At 46.6% G+C, this 18,681-nt stretch overlaps 1 protein-coding gene across 1 annotated transcript; it reads left to right on the top strand.

The window, feature by feature from the left end:
• Nucleotides 1-705: 705 nt before the first annotated feature.
• LOC123100478 (expansin-like A1) lies at nt 706-2,158 on the top strand. Its single transcript, XM_044522408.1, has 3 exons — nt 706-1,001; nt 1,093-1,387; nt 1,521-2,158. The coding sequence occupies exons 1-3, from the start codon at nt 866-868 to the stop codon at nt 1,903-1,905; spliced, it is 816 nt and encodes a 271-aa protein (XP_044378343.1). The 5' UTR covers nt 706-865; the 3' UTR covers nt 1,906-2,158.
• Nucleotides 2,159-18,681: the final 16,523 nt, after the last annotated feature.

Below are 18,681 nucleotides of genomic sequence, written 5' to 3' on the forward strand. Positions count from 1 at the left end.
AATGGCAAAGACACCGACTTCATGGGAACCTGTAACTTGATAACTGACGAGTTGCACACTTGGTTTCGGGCTGGTGTCAAAGGCGTACAGTGGCTGGCACAGTAGCCTAGTTTTTTCCCTTTTTTTTTCTCTTTTCTACATATGTAAAGTTCCTGGTTGAGGGTGCCAACAACTCTGGTACACCTTGCTCTCATGTATTTCCCGGATGGATTATTCCTCTTAATGAATGAAAAACAACATCTGGCTGTATTTCGTCAAAAAAAAAACCCAGAGATGTTGTACATGCGTGGGGCATTGTAATGGAAGATGAAAGTGACACGACTGGCGTCTCACATGCACCGCTGCCTTTGCCGATTAAAAAAAAGAAACAGAACAGTGCATCCTGCAACTTGCCCACGCAGACATCGTTTTGAGTCACGGGCTGACAGCATGCCCCAGACAGGACAGCCATGTGAAACGTATTAAACATTGATTACCCTGACGCAGCACATATCTCCATGCATCTGCGCCCAGTCTGAACGGTCGCGATAGAAGGCACCGTGGAGCTCGTCCTACAAAAAAATGGACTCCTCCTTTCCCCGTCCCTTTGATTTGCTTACCCTCGACGGAGGGCGTGTGGAACGTATTTTTGACGGGTAACGGGTCTTCCAAGATCCGTCTGGTTTAGGTTTTGATGGACCCATCTAGATTCGTCCACCTTTTGTGGTCCTCAGAGTTTCTACAATTAAAAAAAAAGTCAGTTAACAAGATCACCGAGGTTGTAGTTGTAGTGTGTGAACCGTTGTAGGTCGTGGTGTATATAAGCCGTCGTGAGGCACAAGGACGGATCCACCACTCCTCCGCCCGCAACAAAATAAAAGAAAAGATGACCGTCTCTCGCTGCCCCATCCTTCTGCTCCCGCTCCTCTTCCTCTGCACCCTCCCGCCGCTCGCCTCCGCCTGCGACCGCTGCGTGCACCGCACCAGAGCCGCCTACTACGCCTCCTCTCTCACCCTCGCCGGTACGATTCCTACATCTGGATACACATGCTTTGTTTCTACCTATACATGGCACATGCATGATTCTGACTGTTCGATTGTGGTGTCTTGCAGCCGGCTCCTGCCGGTACGGCGCGGCGGCCGCGTCCCTCAACGGCGACCTGCTCGCCGGGGCGGGCCCGGCCCTGTACAGACAAGGCGTCGGCTGCGGCGCGTGCTTCCAGGTGCGCTGCAAGGACGAGGAGCTCTGCGCTACCGCCGGCGTGAAGGTCGTCGTCACCGACCGCGCCAGCACCAAGACGAACGACACCGACCTCGTGCTGAGCAGCCCGGCGTTCGCCGCCATGGCCCGCCCCGGCATGGCTGGGCGGCTCTCCAAGCTCGGCGCCGTCGACGTCGAGTACAAGAGGTATTAACAAACAAAAACAGCGCCCGCCGAGCATGCCTGCCGTCATAAATACATACACGATTCCATTTGTCTCGGAGCATCGAGGTTGGGAACAGCTAGGCTCACGATTGTCAACGCTGCCGCGTATGTGCAGGGTGCCGTGCGTGTACGAGGGCAAGAACCTCTCGGTGCGGGTGGAGGATCGGAGCCGCGCGCCCGGCGAGCTGGCCATCACGATCCTCTACCAGGGCGGACAGACCGACATCGTCCAAGTCGACCTCGCGCAGGTCGGTTCATCGTCGAGCTGGACATCCCTGACACGCGACCACGGGTCGGCGTGGAGCACGAGCCTGGCGCCGCCGGGGCCGCTGCAGCTCAGGGCGGTGGTGACCGGCGGGTACGACGGGAAGTGGGTCTCGACCGATCGGGAGGTCCTGCCGCGCCAGTGGCGCGCCGGCGAGGTCTACGACACCGGCGTCCAGATCACCGACATCGCCCAAGAAGACTGCTTCCCCTGCGACACGCAGGAGTGGAAGTGAAGGGTGACGGTGGACAAACGTGCATGAGCTGCAGCTGAGGTGTGAGACACTACTATGTATCAACATAAAATGATAATAAGTAGATGACGACGGCGAGGCCGTGGCCTGAACCGCCAGACGTATAAAATACAACAAAATCCGGTGACCTTGTTGCTTATCCAAGAAGTGATATACAGTATGTAGCAGCAACCAAGAAGTGATAATGAGCAGCTGACGACGGCGGCGAGGCTGTGGCCTCAAGCCTTGCACGAAATACTACTACGACGTTAACCTCAAGCATTGTTTCTTAACGAAACTATGGTCACGCCGCAGGATTTTTTTTTTAGGGAAACATCTTACTTTATATTTAAACAAAGTCTGTGATCTCGTCTGCTAATACACTGAGGATACAATCAGAGGGCGAAAGCCTCCAGACCAGAGAAACACCATCTCCTACAGCTACCTTAGCCAAAGTATGAGCCACTCGATTTGCTGTTCGCCTTCGCCAAGTGACTTTACACCCCGTCCAGCCCCGCATGAGTTCTTTGAAATCTTCCACAATTGGTCCCATCGCTGACAGGTTTCGAGGAGCAGAGTTAATCATGCTGACAGCTTCCCTATAGTCCATCTCCACATGAATCCGCTGGATGCCAAGCTCACGTCCGAACTCCAGGGTCTTTCGGCACGCCAACAACTCGACGATCTCTGGCCTCGACTGGTTGGGGAAGAGCTGGGTCAGGGCACCCCGGAAGGCACCTGTGTGATCCCTGACCACCACCCCACCGCCGGCATTCCCCATGACAGCTGAGGCCGCGCCATCCACATTTACCTTGAACCAATCGACCTCCGGCAGGTTCCATTTTTTCTTGTGGAGGCTTAACAACGGCTCGAGCTTTCTTCGTCACCGCTTCTGCCCATTCGTCCATGAATGTTGACACCGTGCTTGCAACATCCAAAGGGTTTTTGATACGTACCCCATCCCGCGCCTCGTTTCTTGCTAGCCAAAGACCATAGAGACCCTGCATAATCATCTCTTTCTCCTCCTCACGAGCTTCTCCCATCCAGTTCCAAAGCCACCTACCAATGGCCTGGTTTGAGTCGACACCCTCCGGAGGATATGAAGCCTGGATGCTGCGTTTGTCTGCCAAGTCCGCCCAGAACTGTCGCGAGTGAGGACAGCTCCAGAAGCGGTGCAACAGCGTCTCCTCCCTGCCGCAAGCACAACAAAAGACGCCCGGTTTGATTCTTCTGCGCAGCAGTTCGGACCCAGTGGCCATCCCGTTGCGCATGATTCTCCACGAGTGAACCTTAACCTTGTTGGGCACATGAGCGCTCCACATGGCCATCCAGTTCCTATGAGAGTTAACTGAAGAAGACGACCCCGGACGTCCGGAATTGGCCCTTCTCAAGTTCATCGCCAAGTGATACGCCGACCGGACTGAGTAGACTCCATCCTTGGTATAGTTCCAGGCAAGGTAGTCGTCCACCCCCTGACCACCAACCGGAATTTGCTTTATATCCGCAGCATCGTCCGGAGTAAACATCTCATCAACCTTAGCTTCATTCCATGAGTTTCCTTCCTCCGATAGCAAGTCAGCGACCCGTGTCGATCCGGGAACGAAAGTCTGGCCCAGTGGCCGAAGACTAGTTCTACGAGGTATCCAATTGTCGTGATGAAATAAGCACATTGGCACCGTCCCCAGTCCGCCACACCGCTCCTTCCCGCAGCAGATCCCGGCCGTGAAGGATGCTCCTGAAGGTGAAGGACCCATTGGCTGGGCATGTGCCACTCATAATCAACGAGTCTTTGAAATATCTAGCTCGTAAAACCCTAGCACATAGGGATTCCGGGACTTTCAAGATCCTCCAGGCTTGCTTACCGAGGAGGGCCTGGTTGAAAGCCTCATAATTTTTGAACCCCATGCCTCCCTCTCGCTTTGACAGACACATTTTATCCCAGGCCACCCAGTGCACCTTATTCTCACCATGAGCTGAACCCCACCAAAAGTTAGAAGAGATAGAAGTCCGGTTCTGGCACATTTTCTTGGATAGTTGGAAACAGCTCACAGTGAACGTCGGTGTCGCTTGTAACCCGGATTTGGCTAGCACTTCCTTCGCAGCCTTAGAGAGACCCTGTCCTTTCCAACCAAGCACCTTGCCCTTTGAGCTCTCCCTGACATATCTAAAGGTGCCATCTTTGGATCTGCCCACCGCCGTCGGTAGGCCCAGGTACTTCTCGCTGAGGGCTTCAGAGTTGATGCCAATCACTCCCTTCAGCACGTTTTTGTTTTCCTCCGTACTGCCCTTCCCGAAGAAAATCGAGGACTGTCGGTGTCAAAACCGGCGGATCTCGCGTAGGGGGTCCCGAACTGTGCGTCTTAGGTTGATGGTAACAGGAGACAGGGGACACGATGTTTACCCAGGTTCGGGCCCTCTCTATGGAGGTAATACCCTACTTCATGCTTGATTGATCTTGATGAATATGAGTATTTCAAGAGATCTACCACGAGATCGCAATGGCTAAACCCTAGAAGTCTAGCCTGTATGATTATGATTGTCCTCTCTACGGACTAAGCCCTCTGGTTTATATAGACACCGGAGGAGACTAGGGTTGTACAAAGTCGGTTACAGAGAAAGGAATCTTTATATTTGGACACCAAGCTTGCCTTCCACGCCAAGGAGAGTCCCATCCGAACACGGGAGAGAGTCTTCGGTCTTTGTATCTTCACAGCCCATCAGTCCGGCCCAAGTCCAATAGGCCAAATGCCCGAGGACTGATACGTCTCATCTATAATTTATGAAGTATTCATGCTGTTATATCACATATCTTGGATGTTTAATGGGCTTTATTACACACTTTTATATGATTTTTGGGACTAACCTATTAACCTAGAGCCCAGTGCCAGTTTCTGTTTTCTCCTTGTTAGAGTATCGCAAAAAAGGAAAACCAAAGGGAGTCCAATTGACGTGCAACTTGACGGAGACCATTTTTGGACCAGAAGAAGCCCACGGAGTACCGGAAGTAGGCCAGAAGAGTCCCGGGCTGCCCACGAGGGTGGGGCCGCGCCCACCCCCCCGGGGCGCGCCCTTGCCTCATGGACAGCCCGGAAACCCCCCTGACGTGAAATCAACGCCAACACCTCTCATATATACCAAAACTTCCAGAAAGAAACCTAGATCGGAAGTTCCGCCGCCGCAAGCCTCTGTAGCCATGAGAAATCAATCTAGGCCCTCTCTGGCACCCTACCGGAGGGGGCCATCATCACCGGTGGCCATCGAGGAGGATCCCGGAGGGGCCATCATCACCATGAAGGCCAAGGACGAGAGGGGGGAGGCCATGGAGGAAGAAGCACAAGGGGGAGAACCTCTCCTCCTCTCTCTTGTTGGCACCGAAGTGCCATCGAGAGGGGAATCATCACCGCAGTGATCATCTTCATCAACATCATGCCCTAGAGGCAATAATAAAATGGTTATTATTCTATTTCCTTGTTCATGATAATTGTCTATTGTTCATGCTATAATTGTATTAACTGGAAACCGTAATACATGTGTGAATACATAGACCACAACATGTCCCTAGTAAGCCTCTAGTTGACTAGCTCGTTGATCAATAGATGGTTATGGTTTCCTGACCATGGACATTGGATGTCATTGATAACGAGATCACATCATTAGGAGAATGATGTGATGGACAAGACCCAATCCTAAGCATAGCACAAGATCGTGTAGTTCGTTTGCTAAGAGCTTTTCTAATGTCAAGTATCGTTTCCTTAGACCATGATATTGTGCAACTCTCGGATACCGTAGGAATGCTTTGGGTGTACCAAACATCACAACGTAACTGGGTGGCTATAAAGGTGCACTACATGTATCTCCGAAAGTGTCTGTTGGGTTGGCACGAATCGAGACTGGGATTTGTCACTCCGTATGACGGAGAGGTATCTCTGGGCCCACTCGGTAATGCATCATCATAATGAGCTCAATGTGACTAAGGAGTTAGTCACGGGATCATGCGTTACGGAACGAGTAAAGAGACTTGCCGGTAACGAGATTGAACAAGGTATAGGGATACCGACGATCGAATCTCGGGCAAGTAACATACCGATAGACAAAGGGAATTGTATACGGGATTGATTGAATCCCCGACATCGTGGTTCATCCGATGAGATCATCGTGGAACATGTGGGAGCCAATATGGGTATCCAGATCCCGCTATTGGTTATTGGCCGGAGAGGTGTCTCGGTCATGTCTGCATGGTTCCCGAACCCGTAGGGTCTACACACTTAAGGTTCGGTGACACTAGAGTTGTTATGGGAAATAGTATGTGGTTACCGAAGGTTGTTCGGAGTCCCGGATGAGATCCCGGACATGACGAGGAGCTCCAGAATGGTCCGGAGGTGAAGATCGGTATATTGGACGAAGGGTACTGGAGTCCGGAATTGTTCCGGGGGTACCAGGCTATGGCCAGCATGTCCGAAAGGGGTTTCGGAGGCCCCGGCAAGCGTTGGGGGGCCTTATGGGCCAAGGGGAAGGGGTAAACCAGCCCACTAAGGGGCTGTGCGCCCCTCCCAACCCCTCTCACGTAACAGGAGAGGTGGGGGCGCCACCCCTAGGGCAGCCGCCCCTCCCGGCTTGGGGGCAAGTTTCCTAGGGGTGGGGCGCCCCAAACCCATCTAGGGTTTCCTCTGGCCGCCGCCTCCTCTAGATCCATCTAGAGGGGCCGGCCCCCTCTCCCCTTCCCCCTATATATAGTGAGGGGGTGGGAGGGCAGCCGCACCCCTTGCCTGGCGCAACCCTCTCCTCCTCCAACTCCTCCTCCTCCTTCGTAGTGCTTAGCGAAGCTCTGCCGGAGAACCACGAGCTCCATCGCCACCACGCCGTCGTGCTGCTGGAGTTCTCCCTCAACTTCTCCTCTCCCCTTGCTGGATCAAGAAGGAGGAGATGTCCCCGGGCTGTACATGTGTTGAACGCGGAGGCGCCGTCCGTTCGGCGCTAGATCGGATCTTCCGCGATTTGAATCGCCGCGAGTACGACTCCATCAACCGCGTTCTTGTAATGCTTCCGCTTAGTGATCTTCAAGGGTATGAAGATGCACTCCCTCTCTCTCATTGCTAGCATCTCCTAGATTGATCTTGGTGACACGTATGAAAATTTTGAATTATTGCTACGTTCCCCAACAGTGGCATCATGAGCTAGGTCTATGCGTAGATTCTATGCACGAGTAGAACACAAAGTAGTTGTGGGCGATGATTTGTTCAATTTGCTTGCCGTTACTAGTCTTATCTTGATTCGGCGGCATTGTGGGATGAAGCGGCCCGGACCGACCTTACACGTACTCTTACGTGAGACAGGTTCCACCGACTGACATGCACTTGATGCATAAGGTGGCTAGCGGGTGTCTGTCTCTCCCACTTTAGTCGGATCGGATTCGATGAAGAGGGTCCTTATGAAGGGTAAATAGCAATTGGCATATCACCGTTGTGGCTTTTGCGTAGGTAAGAAACGTTCTTACTAGAAACCCATAGCAGCCACGTAAAACATGCAACAACAATTAGAGGACGTCTAACTTGTTTTTGCAGGGTATGTTATGTGATGTGATATGGCCAAAAGGATGTGATGAATTATATATATGTGATGTATGAGACTGATCATGTTCTTGTAATAGGAATCACGACTTGCATGTCGATGAGTATGACAACCGGCAGGAGCCATAGGAGTTGTCTTAATTTATTGTATGACCTGCGTGTCAATGAAAAACGCCATGTAATTACTTTACTTTATTGCTAACCGTTAGCCATAGTAGTAGAAGTAATAGTTGGCGAGACAACTTCATGAAGACACGATGATGGAGATCATGGTGATGGAGATCATGGTGTCATGCCGATGACGAAGGTGATCATGCCGCGCCTCGAAGATGGAGATCAAAGGCGCAAGATGATATTGGCCATATCATGTCACTTTATGATTTGCATGTGATGTTTGTCATGTTTACATCTTATTTGCTTAGAACGACGGTAGCATAAATAAGATGATCCCTCACTAAAATTTCAAGAGATGTGTTCCCCCTAACTGTGCACTGTTGCGAAGGTTCGTTGTTTCGAAGCACCACGTGATGATCGGGTGTGATAGATTCTAACGTTCGCATACAACTGGTGTAAGCCAGATTTACACATGCGAAACACTTAGGTTGACTTGACGAGCCTAGCATGTACAGACATGGCCTCGGAACACAAGAGACCGAAAGGTCGAACATGAGTCGTATAGTAGATACGATCAACATGGAGATGTTCACCGTTGATGACTAGTCCGTCTCACGTGATGATCGGACACGGTCTAGTCGATTCGGATCATGTATCACTTAGATGACTAGAGGGATGTCTATCTAAGTGGGAGTTCATTAAATAATCAGATGAACTTAATTATCATGAACATAGTCAAAAGGTCTTTGCAAATTATGTCATAGCTTACGCTTTGGTTCTAATGTTTAAGATATGTTCCTAGAGAAAATTTAGTTGAAAGTTGATAGTAGAAATTATGCGGACTGGGTCCGTAAGCTAAGGATTATCCTCATTGCTGCGCAGAAGGCTTATGTCATTAATGCACCGCTCGGTGTGTGAACCTCGAGCGTCGTCTATGGATGTTGAGAACATCTGACATACATGTTTTGATGACTACGTGATAGTTCAGTGCGTAATGCTAACGGTTTAGAATTGAGGCGCCAAAGACGTTTTTGAAATGTTGCAGAACATATGAGATGTTCCAAAGACTGAAATTGGGATTTCAGTCTGGTGCCCACGTCAAGAGGTATGAGACCTCTGACAAGTTTCTTAAGCCTGCAAACTAAGGGAGAAAAGCTCAATCGTTGAGCATGTGCTCAGATTGTCTGAGTACTACAATCGCTTGAATCGAGTGGGAGTTAATCTTCCAGATGAGATAGTGATGGTTCTCCATAGTCACTGCCACCAAGCTATTAGAGCTTCATGATGAACTATAACATATCAGGGATAGACATGATGATCCTTGAGCAACTCGCGATGTTTGACACCGCGAGAGTAGAAATCAAGTAGGAGCATCAATTGTTGATGGTTAGTAAAACCACTAGTTTCAAGAAGGGCAAGGGAAAGAAGGGATACTTCATGAAACGGCAAATCAGTTGCTGCTCTAGTGAAGAAACCCAAGGTTGAACCCAAACCCGAGACTAAGTGCTTCTGTAATGAGGGGAACGGCCACTGAAGCAGAACTACCCTAGATACTTGGTAGATGAGAAGGCAGGCAAGGTCGACAGAAGTATATTGGATATACATTATATGAATGTGTACGTTACTAGTACTCCTAGTAGCACTAGGGTATTAGATACCGGTTCGGTTGCTAAGTGTTGGTAACTTGAAATAAAAGGCTACGGAATAAACGAAGACTAGCTAAAGGTGAGATGACGATATGTGTTGGAAGTGTTTCCAAGGTTGATGTGATCAAGCATCGCATGCTCCCTCTACCATCGAGATTGGTGTTAAACCTAAATAATTGTTATTTGGTGTTTGCGTTGAGCATAGACATGATTGGATTATGTTTATCGCAATACGGTTATTCATTTAAGGAGAATAATGGTTACTCTGTCTATTTGAATAATACCTTCAATGGTCTTGCACCTAAAATGAATGATTTATTGAATCTCGATCGTAGTGATACACATGTTCATGCCAAAAGATATAAGATAGTAATGATAGTACCACATACTTGTGGCACTGCCACTTGAGTCATATTGGTATAAAATGCATGAAGAAGCTCCATGTTGATGGATCTTTGGACTCACTCGTTTTTGAAAAGATTGAGACATGCGAACCATGTCTATTGGTATATATGCATGAAGAAACTCCATACAGATGGATCGTTTGGACTCACTTGATTTTGAATCACTTGAGACATGCAAATCATACCACATGGGCAAGATGACTGAAAGGCCTCGTTTTCAGTGAGATGAAACAAGAGAGCAACTTGTTGGAAGTAATACATTTGATGTGTGCAATCCAATGAGTGCTGAGGCACGCAGTGGATGTCATTATGTTCTTACTTCACAAATGATTTGAGTAGATGCTGAGTATATTTACTTGATGAAACACAAGTCTGAATTATTGAAAGGTTCAAGTAATTTCAGAGTGAAGTTGAAGATCGTCGTGACAAGAGGATAAAATGTCTATGATATGATCATAGAGATGAATATCTGAGTTACGAGTTTGGCACACGATTGAGACATTGTGGAAATTGTTTCACAACTAATACCGCCTGGAACACCATAGTGTGATGGTGTGTCCGAACATCATAACTGCACCCTATTGGATATGGTGCATACCATGATGTCTCTTATCGAATTACCACTATCGTTTATGGGTTAGGCATTAGAGACAACTGCATTCACTTTAAATAGGGCACCACGCAATTCCGTTGAGACGACACCATATGAACTATGGTTTAGAGAAACCTAAGTTGTCGTTTCTTAAAAGTTTGGGGCTGCGACGCTTATGTGAAAAAGTTTCAGGCTGATAAGCTCGAACCCAAAACGGATAAATGCATCTTCATAGAATACCCAAAACTGTTGGGTATACCACCTATTTCAGATCCGGAAGCAAAAGTGATTGTTTCTAGAAATGGGTCCTTTTTCTCGAGGAAAAGTTTCTCTCGAAAGAATTGAGTGGGAGGATGGTGAAGACTTGATGAGGTTATTGAACCATGACTTCAACTAGTGTGTAGCAGGGCACAGGGAGTTGTTCCTGTGGCACCTACACCAATTGAAGTGGAAGCTTATGATAGTGATCATGAAACTTCGGATCAAGTCACTACCAAACCTCGTAGGTCGACAAGGATGCGTACTACTTCAGAGTGGTACATAATCCTGTCTTGGAAGTCATGTTGCTAGACAACAATGAACCTACGAGCTATGGAGAAGCGATGGTGGGCCTGGATTCCGACGAATGGCTCGAGGCCATAAAATCCGAGAGAGGATCCATGTATAAAAACAAAGTATAGACTTTGGAAGAACTACTTGATGGTCGTAAGGCTGTTGGGTGCAGATGGATTTTAAATGGAAGACGGACAATGATGGTAAGTGTCACCATTAAGAAAGCTCGACTTGTCGTTAAGATGTTTTCCGACAAGTTCAAGGAGTTGACTACGATGAGACTTTCTCACTCGTGGCGATGCTAAGAGTCTGTTGGAATTATATTAGCAGTTACTGCATTATTTATGAAATCTTGCAGATGAGATGTCAAAACATTGTTTCCTCGACGATTTTCTTGAGGAAAGTGTTGGGGAACGTAGCAATAATTCAAAATTTTCCTACGTGTCACCAAGATCAATCTAGGAGACGCTAGCAACGAGAGAGAGGGAGTGCATCTTCATACCCTTGAAGATCGCTAAGCGGAAGCGTTCAAGAGAACGGGGTTGATGGAGTCGTACTCGTCGTGATCCAGCAGCACGACGGCGTGGTGGTGGAAGTAGCGGGATTCCAACAGGGCTTCGCCAAGCGCTGCGGGACAAGGGAGATGTGTCACAGGAGGGAGAGGGAGGCGCCAGGGCTTGGGGTGCTGCTCCCATGCGCCTCCCCACTATATATAGGGGTGGAGGGGGCTGGTTTCTTGCCCTCCAAGTCCATTGGGGCGTTGGCAAAGGTGGGGTAAAGAAATCCCATCATTTCCCTTCCCCACCGATTGTTATCCCCCTTTTTTAGGGATCTTGATCTTATCCCTTCGGGATATGATCTTATTCCTTCTAAGGTGGGATCTTGGTGCGCCTTGACCAGGGGTGTGGGGCCTTGCCCCCACTACCCACGTTCATGTGGGTCCCCCATTGCAGGCGGGCCCCACTTCGGAACCTTCTAGAACCTTCCCGGTACAATACCGAAAAATCCCGAACATTTTCCGGTGGCCAAAATAGGACTTCCCATATATAAATCTTTACCTCGGGACCATTCCGCAACTCCTCGTGATGTCCGGGATCTCATCCGGGACTCCGAACAACTTTCGGTTAACCGCATACTAATATCTCTACAACTCTAGCGTCACCGAACCTTAAGTGTGTAGACCCTACGGGTTCGGGAGACATGCAGACATGACCGAGACGACTCTCCGGTCAATAACCAACAGCGGGATCTGGATACCCATGTTGGCTCCCACATGTTCCACGATGATCTCATCAGATGAACCACGATGTCGATGATTCAATCAATCCCGTATACAATTCCCTTTGTCAATCGGTACGTTACTTGCCCGAAATTCGATCGTCGGTATCCCAATACCTCGTTCAATCTCGTTACCGGCAAGTCACTTTTACTCGTTCCGTAACACATCATCCCGTGATCAACTCTTTGGTCACATTGAGCTCATTATGATGATGTCCTACCGAGTGGGCCCAGAGATACCTCTCCATCACACGGAGTGACAAATCCCAGTCTCGATTCGTGCCAACCCAACAGACACTTTCGGAGATACCCGTAGTGTGCCTTTATAGCCACCCAGTTACGCTGTGACGTTTGGCACACCCAAAGCATTCCTACGGTATCTGGGAGTTGCACAATCTCATGGTCTAAGGAAATGATACTTGACATTAGAAAAGCTTTAGCAGACGAACTACACGATCTTGTGCTATGCTTAGGATTGGGTCTTGTCCATCACATCATTCTCCTAATGATGTGATCCCGTTATCAATGACATCCAATGTCCATAGTCAGGAAACCATGACTATCTGTTGATCAACGAGCTAGTCAACTAGAGGCTCACTAGGGACATGTTGTGGTCTATGTATTCACACGTGTATTACGGTTTCCAGTTAATACAATTATAGCATGAACAACAGACAATTATCATGAACAAGGAAATACAATAAGAACCATTTTATTATTGCCTCTAGGGCATATTTCCAATGGTTATTATTGTATTTCCTTGTTCATGATAATTGTCTATTGTTCATGCTATAATTGTATTAACTGGAAACCGTAATACATGTGTGAATACATAGACCACAACATGTCCCTAGTAAGCCTCTAGTTGACTAGCTCGTTGATCAATAGATGGTTATGGTTTCCTGACCATGGACATTGGATGTCATTGATAACGAGATCACATCATTAGGAGAATGATGTGATGGACAAGACCCAATCCTAAGCATAGCACAAGATCGTGTAGTTCGTTTGCTAAGAGCTTTTCTAATTCCAAGTATCGTTTCCTTAGACCATGAGATTGTGCAACTCCCGGATATCGTAGGAATGCTCTGGGTGTACCAAACGTCACAACGTAACTGGGTGGCTATAAGGGTGCACTACAGGTATCTCCGAAAGTGTCTATTGGGTTGGCACGAATCGAGACTAGGATTTGTCACTCCGTATGACGGAGAGGTATCTCTGGGCCCACTCGGTAATGCATCATCATAATGAGCTCAATGTGACTAAGGAGTTAGTCACGGGATCATGCGTTACGGAACGAGTAAAGAGACTTGCCGGTAACGAGATTGAACAAGGTATAGGGATACCGATGATCGAATCTCGGGCAAGTAACATACCGATAGACAAAGGGAATTGTATACGGGATTGATTGAATCCCCGACATCGTGGTTCATCCGATGAGATCGTCGTGGAACATGTGGGAGCCAATATGGGTATCGAGATCCCGCTATTGGTTAATTGCCGGAGAGGTGTCTCGGTCATGTCTGCATGGTTCCCGAACCCGTAGGGTCTACACACTTAAGGTTCGGTGACGCTAGAGTTGTTATGGGAAATAGTATGTGGTTACCGAAGATTGTTCGGAGTCCCGAATGAGATCCCAGACATGACGAGGAGCTCCGGAATGGTCCGGAGGTGAAGATCGATATATTGGACGAAGGGTATTGGAGTCCGGAATTGTTCCGGGGGTACCAGGGTATGGCCAACATGTCCGAAAGGGGTTTCGGAGGCCCCGGCAAGCGTTGGGGGGCCTTATGGGCCAAGGGGAAGGGGCAAACCAGCCCACTAAGGGGCTGTGCGCCCCTCCCAACCCCTCTCACGTAACCAGGAGAGGTGGGGGCGCCACCCCTAGGGCAGCCGCCCCTCCCGGCTGGGGGGGAGGCAAGTTTCCTAGGGGGTGGGGGCGCCCAAACCCATCTAGGGTTTCCCCTGGCCGCCGCCTCCTCCTCTAGATCCATCTAGAGGGGCCGGCCCCCTCTCCCCTTCCCCCTATATATAGTGAGGGGGTGGGAGGCCAGCCGCACCCCTTTCCTGGCGCAGCCCTCTCCTCCTCCAACTCCTCCTCCTCCTCCGTAGTGCTTAGCGAAGCTCTGCCGGAGAACCACGAGCTCCATCGCCACCACGCTGTCGTGCTGCTGGAGTTCTCCCTCAACTTCTCCTCTCCCCTCGCTGGATCATGAAGGAGGAGACGTCCCCGGGCTGTACGTGTGTCGAACGCGGAGGCGCCGTCCGTTCGGCGCTAGATCGGATCTTCCGCGATTTGAATCGCCGCGAGTACGACTCCATCAACCGCGTTCTTGTAACACTTCCGCTTAGCGATCTTCAAGGGTATGAAGATGCACTCCCTCTCTCTCGTTGCTAGCATCTCCTAGATTGATCTTGGTGACACGTAGGAAAATTTTGAATTATTGCTACGTTACCCGACATCTGGCACCCTGCCGGAGCGGGCCATCATCACCGGTGGCCATGGAGGAGGATCCCGGAGGGGCCATCATCACCATGAAGGCCAAGGACCAGAGGGGAGAGGCCATGGAGGAAGAAGCACAAGGGGGAGAACCTCTCCTCCTCTCTCTTATTGGCACCGAAGTGCCATCGAGAGGGGAATCATCGCCGCGGTGATCATCTTCATCAACATCACCATCATCATCACCACCCTCATCTCTTTTACGCGGTCCACTCTCCCGCACCCCGCTGTAATCCCTACTTGAACATGGTGCTTTATGCCAGATATTATGATCCAATAATGTGTTGCCATCTTATGATGTTTTGAGTAGATATCTTTTGTCCTTGGGTTGATTGATGATCTAGATTGGTACGAGTTGTATGTTTTATTATTGGTGCTGTCCTATGGTGCCCTCCGTGTCGCGCAAGGCATGAGGGATTCCCACTGTAGGGTGTTGCAATACGTTCATGATTCGCTTATAGTGGGTTGCTTGAGTGACAGAAGCATAAACCCGAGTAAGGGGGTTGTTGCGTATGGGATAAAGGGGACTTGATGCTTTAATGCTATGGTTGGGTTTTACCTTAATGATCTTTAGTAGTTGCGGATGCTTGCTAGAGTTCCAATCATAAGTGCATATGATCCAAGTAGAGAAAGTATGTTATCTTATGCCTCTCCCTCATATGAAATTGCAATGATGACTATCGGTCTTGTTAACAATTGTCTAGGACAATTCCGCACACCGATCCACCATTATTCCACACTCGCTATTTATAATATTTAGTATTATATTCTAACTTTGTGATAACAGCACCTACTTTTATGTTTTAGCTCTCCGATTTCATACAAAGTTATCCTCTTCATACCCACAACGTAGTTTTATTTCTCGTTGCTAGTTGGAAGCAAACGTTCGGTGCACGTAGAGTCGTATCAGTGGCAGATAGGGCTTGAGAGAATATTGATCTTACCTTTAGCTCCTTGTGGGTTCGACACTCCATACTTATCACTTCCACCTTTGGGAATTGCTATGATGATTCCCTGCACTTGGGGATTATCAAGCTCTTTTCTGGCGCCGTTGCCGGGGAGCAATAGCGTGGGGTTGATATTCTTGTGTGTGCTTGTTTGCTTTCTTCACTAAGTAGATTTTGATTTTCCTTTTTGTTTCTGTTTAGTTGTCGGTGAAACATACAATTTTTTTTAAAAAATAATGAAAATACAAAAAAATTATTACTTGCCTCTCATGCCTAAAAAGTTTTTCAAAAAGAGAAGTGATTGGAAAGTTATGCATTGAAGAAGTGAGGGTCGACCTTGAGCACTTGTGTTCATGCTCACGGAAACAATGTAGAATTTTTCATGGAAGTTTCTATGTAAATAATTACCCCCTTGTATATATCCGTTGTATTATAAAAATAATGTGCCAAGCTTTGGTTTTAGGATGATTAGATTGCTTGTTTACTATGTGCAAAACAAAAACAGAAACTTTGGCTGTAGTGCATGAATTTACATTTTTTACTGGAGAGTCAAATGGGTCTGAAACTTTTTGCACATTACTTCTGTACAAATTGTTCAAATTGTCAAATTTATTTCATAATTTTAGGAGTTACAGAAGTTTACTATACCTCCAGATTACTACAGACTGTCCTGTTTAAGACAGATTCTGTTTTTGATGCATTGCTTGCTTGTTTTGATGAAAACTATCGATTTCTATCAGTGGATTAAGCCATGGAAAAGTTATATTACAGTAGCTATAATGCAAAAACAAAATGTGAATTGGTTTGCAACAGTACTTATAGTAGTGATTTGCTTTGTTATACTAACGGATCTCACAAAGTTTTTATTAAGTTTTTGTGGATGAAGTGTTCGAAGAACGAGGAGTTACCGATGCGAGAAGAATAAAGAGAGGAAAGAGTTCAAGCTTGGGGATGCCTAAGTCACCCCAGGTAAATATTTCAAAGGATACTCAAGCATCTAAGCTTGGGGATGCCCCGGTTGGCATCCCATCTTTCTTCTTCAACAAATATCGGTATACCTCGGTTTTTGTTTTGTTCACATGATTTGTGTCCTTTGTGTTTTTCTTTTTCTTTAAGAAACATGCTAGTATGAGATTTCCCTTCATCAATTCATAGAATACTTCATGTGCTTCACTTATATCTTTTAAGTATGATCTTATAGAATTGCTCTTTGTGCTTCACTTAAATCTTTTGAGTATGGTTTTATAGAATGCTTCGTGTGCTTCACTTATACTTTTTGAGCTTGGATATTAGTTAGTCTATATGAATTGTAGAATGCTCAAATTTTAGGAATTAGTGAATAATACTATCATTTAAAGTGGGTTTGGAAGAGTGTCAACTTTAGGAATTAGTGATCCCACTATTTTGGAGGGTGTTGAATCTTAGTGTGATAATTATGAAAGTGGATTTGGAAGAGTGTCAACTTTAGCTAGTAATAATTCCACTATTTCGGAAGAGGTTCCAATTGATTATGAGAACAAAGTTGCTATTCATGATGCTACTGAAAATTGTTATGCGGGAGGAATACATGCTTGTAGGAGTTGCAATAATATCAAGTTTCCTCTCTATGTGCTTAAAGTCTTGAAGTTATACTTGTTTTGCCTTCCTATGCTAGTTGATTCTTGTTCCCATAGGTTGTCTTCTCACAAAATCCCTAGGCATAGGAAGTGGGTTAGATTTGAATGTGCTAGTCATATTCTTCAAGATGCTCTTTTTGTGTTTCAATTCTTATCTTTTATGCGAGCATCATTGAAATCATCATGCCTAGCTAAAAGGCATTAAAGAAAAGCGCTTGTTGGGAGACAACCCAATATTTACCCTTACTGTTTTTGTGTGTTTACATGATTAAGCTACTGTAGTAATCATGTTTTATAGCTTTTGTTTCAATAAAGTGCCAAGTAAGACCTTTGGGAAGACTTGGGTGAAAGTTAATGTGATCTTGCTGTAAAAAACAGAAACTTTGCGCTCACGGGATTAGCTGTCATTTTTTTACAGAAGAGTGATTTTGAGTTGATTATTTTTTCAGAAGATTAATAGAAAAATTCCTCACGTGCACCAATTTATTTCATAATTTTTGGAGTAGCAGAAGTATGGTTTATGTTCAGATCATTACAGACTGTTCTGTTTCTGACAGATTCTGTTTTCATCGCATAGTTTGCTTGTTTTCTAGTTTCTATGACTTATATTCCTCAATATAAATTGTAGAAATGATATGGTGCAGTAGGCATTGTGTGACAACAATTATGAACCTTGTCTTTGACAGTACCAAAGTGAATGGTTTACTCTTTATCATACTAACCTATCTCACGGAGTTTCGTTAAGTTTTGTGTGATTGAAGTTTTCAAGCTTTGGGTGAGATATCGATATGAGGAGAACAAGGAGTGGAAAGACCCTAAGCTTGGGGATGCCCAAGGAACCCCAAGGTGATATTCAAGGAAGACTCAAGCGCCTAAGCTTGGGGATGCCCCGGAAGGCATCCCCTCTTTCGTCTTCAAAACTATCGGTATACCTTACTCGGAGCTATATTTTTATTCGTCACATGATATGTGTTTTGCTTGGAGCGTATTTTCAATTTTACTTGCTGTTTGAATAAAATCATTGGATCTGAAATATTGAATGAAAAAGAATCCTCCCATGGCTAGTTAATTATTTGACTACTCAGTGTTCTTCACTCATATCTTTTGGAGTAGTTTGTCATTTACTCATGTGCTTCACGTATATCCTATGAGTAAATGGTTAAATAAATTGAATGTCATAAATCTGAATTTATATATGTTTCATATGCTTATAACATGGGGAGTAATGACTTCACACATAATAAGTATAGGTAGTAAACTTATTGAAAGTTAGCAAACGTAGAATTGGTCACTTGAACAATTCATGAAAGAATATTGAAGGAAGAGGGATTTCACATATAAATATACTATCTTGGATATCTTTTGTAATTGAGCACTCATTAAAATATGACATGCTAAGAGGTTGATGTTGGACAAGGAAGACAACGTAATGGGTTATGTTTTCTTATATCTGAAATAAAGTATATTGTCATGGATCACCCAACACGTTGAGCTTGCCTTTCCCCCTCATGCTAGCCAAATTCTTTGCACTAAGTAGAGATACTACTTGTGCTTCCAAATACC

This window comes from Triticum aestivum, chromosome 4D (genome assembly GCF_018294505.1).
Source record: "Triticum aestivum cultivar Chinese Spring chromosome 4D, IWGSC CS RefSeq v2.1, whole genome shotgun sequence".
In the NCBI taxonomy this organism is placed as follows: domain Eukaryota; kingdom Viridiplantae; phylum Streptophyta; class Magnoliopsida; order Poales; family Poaceae; genus Triticum; species Triticum aestivum.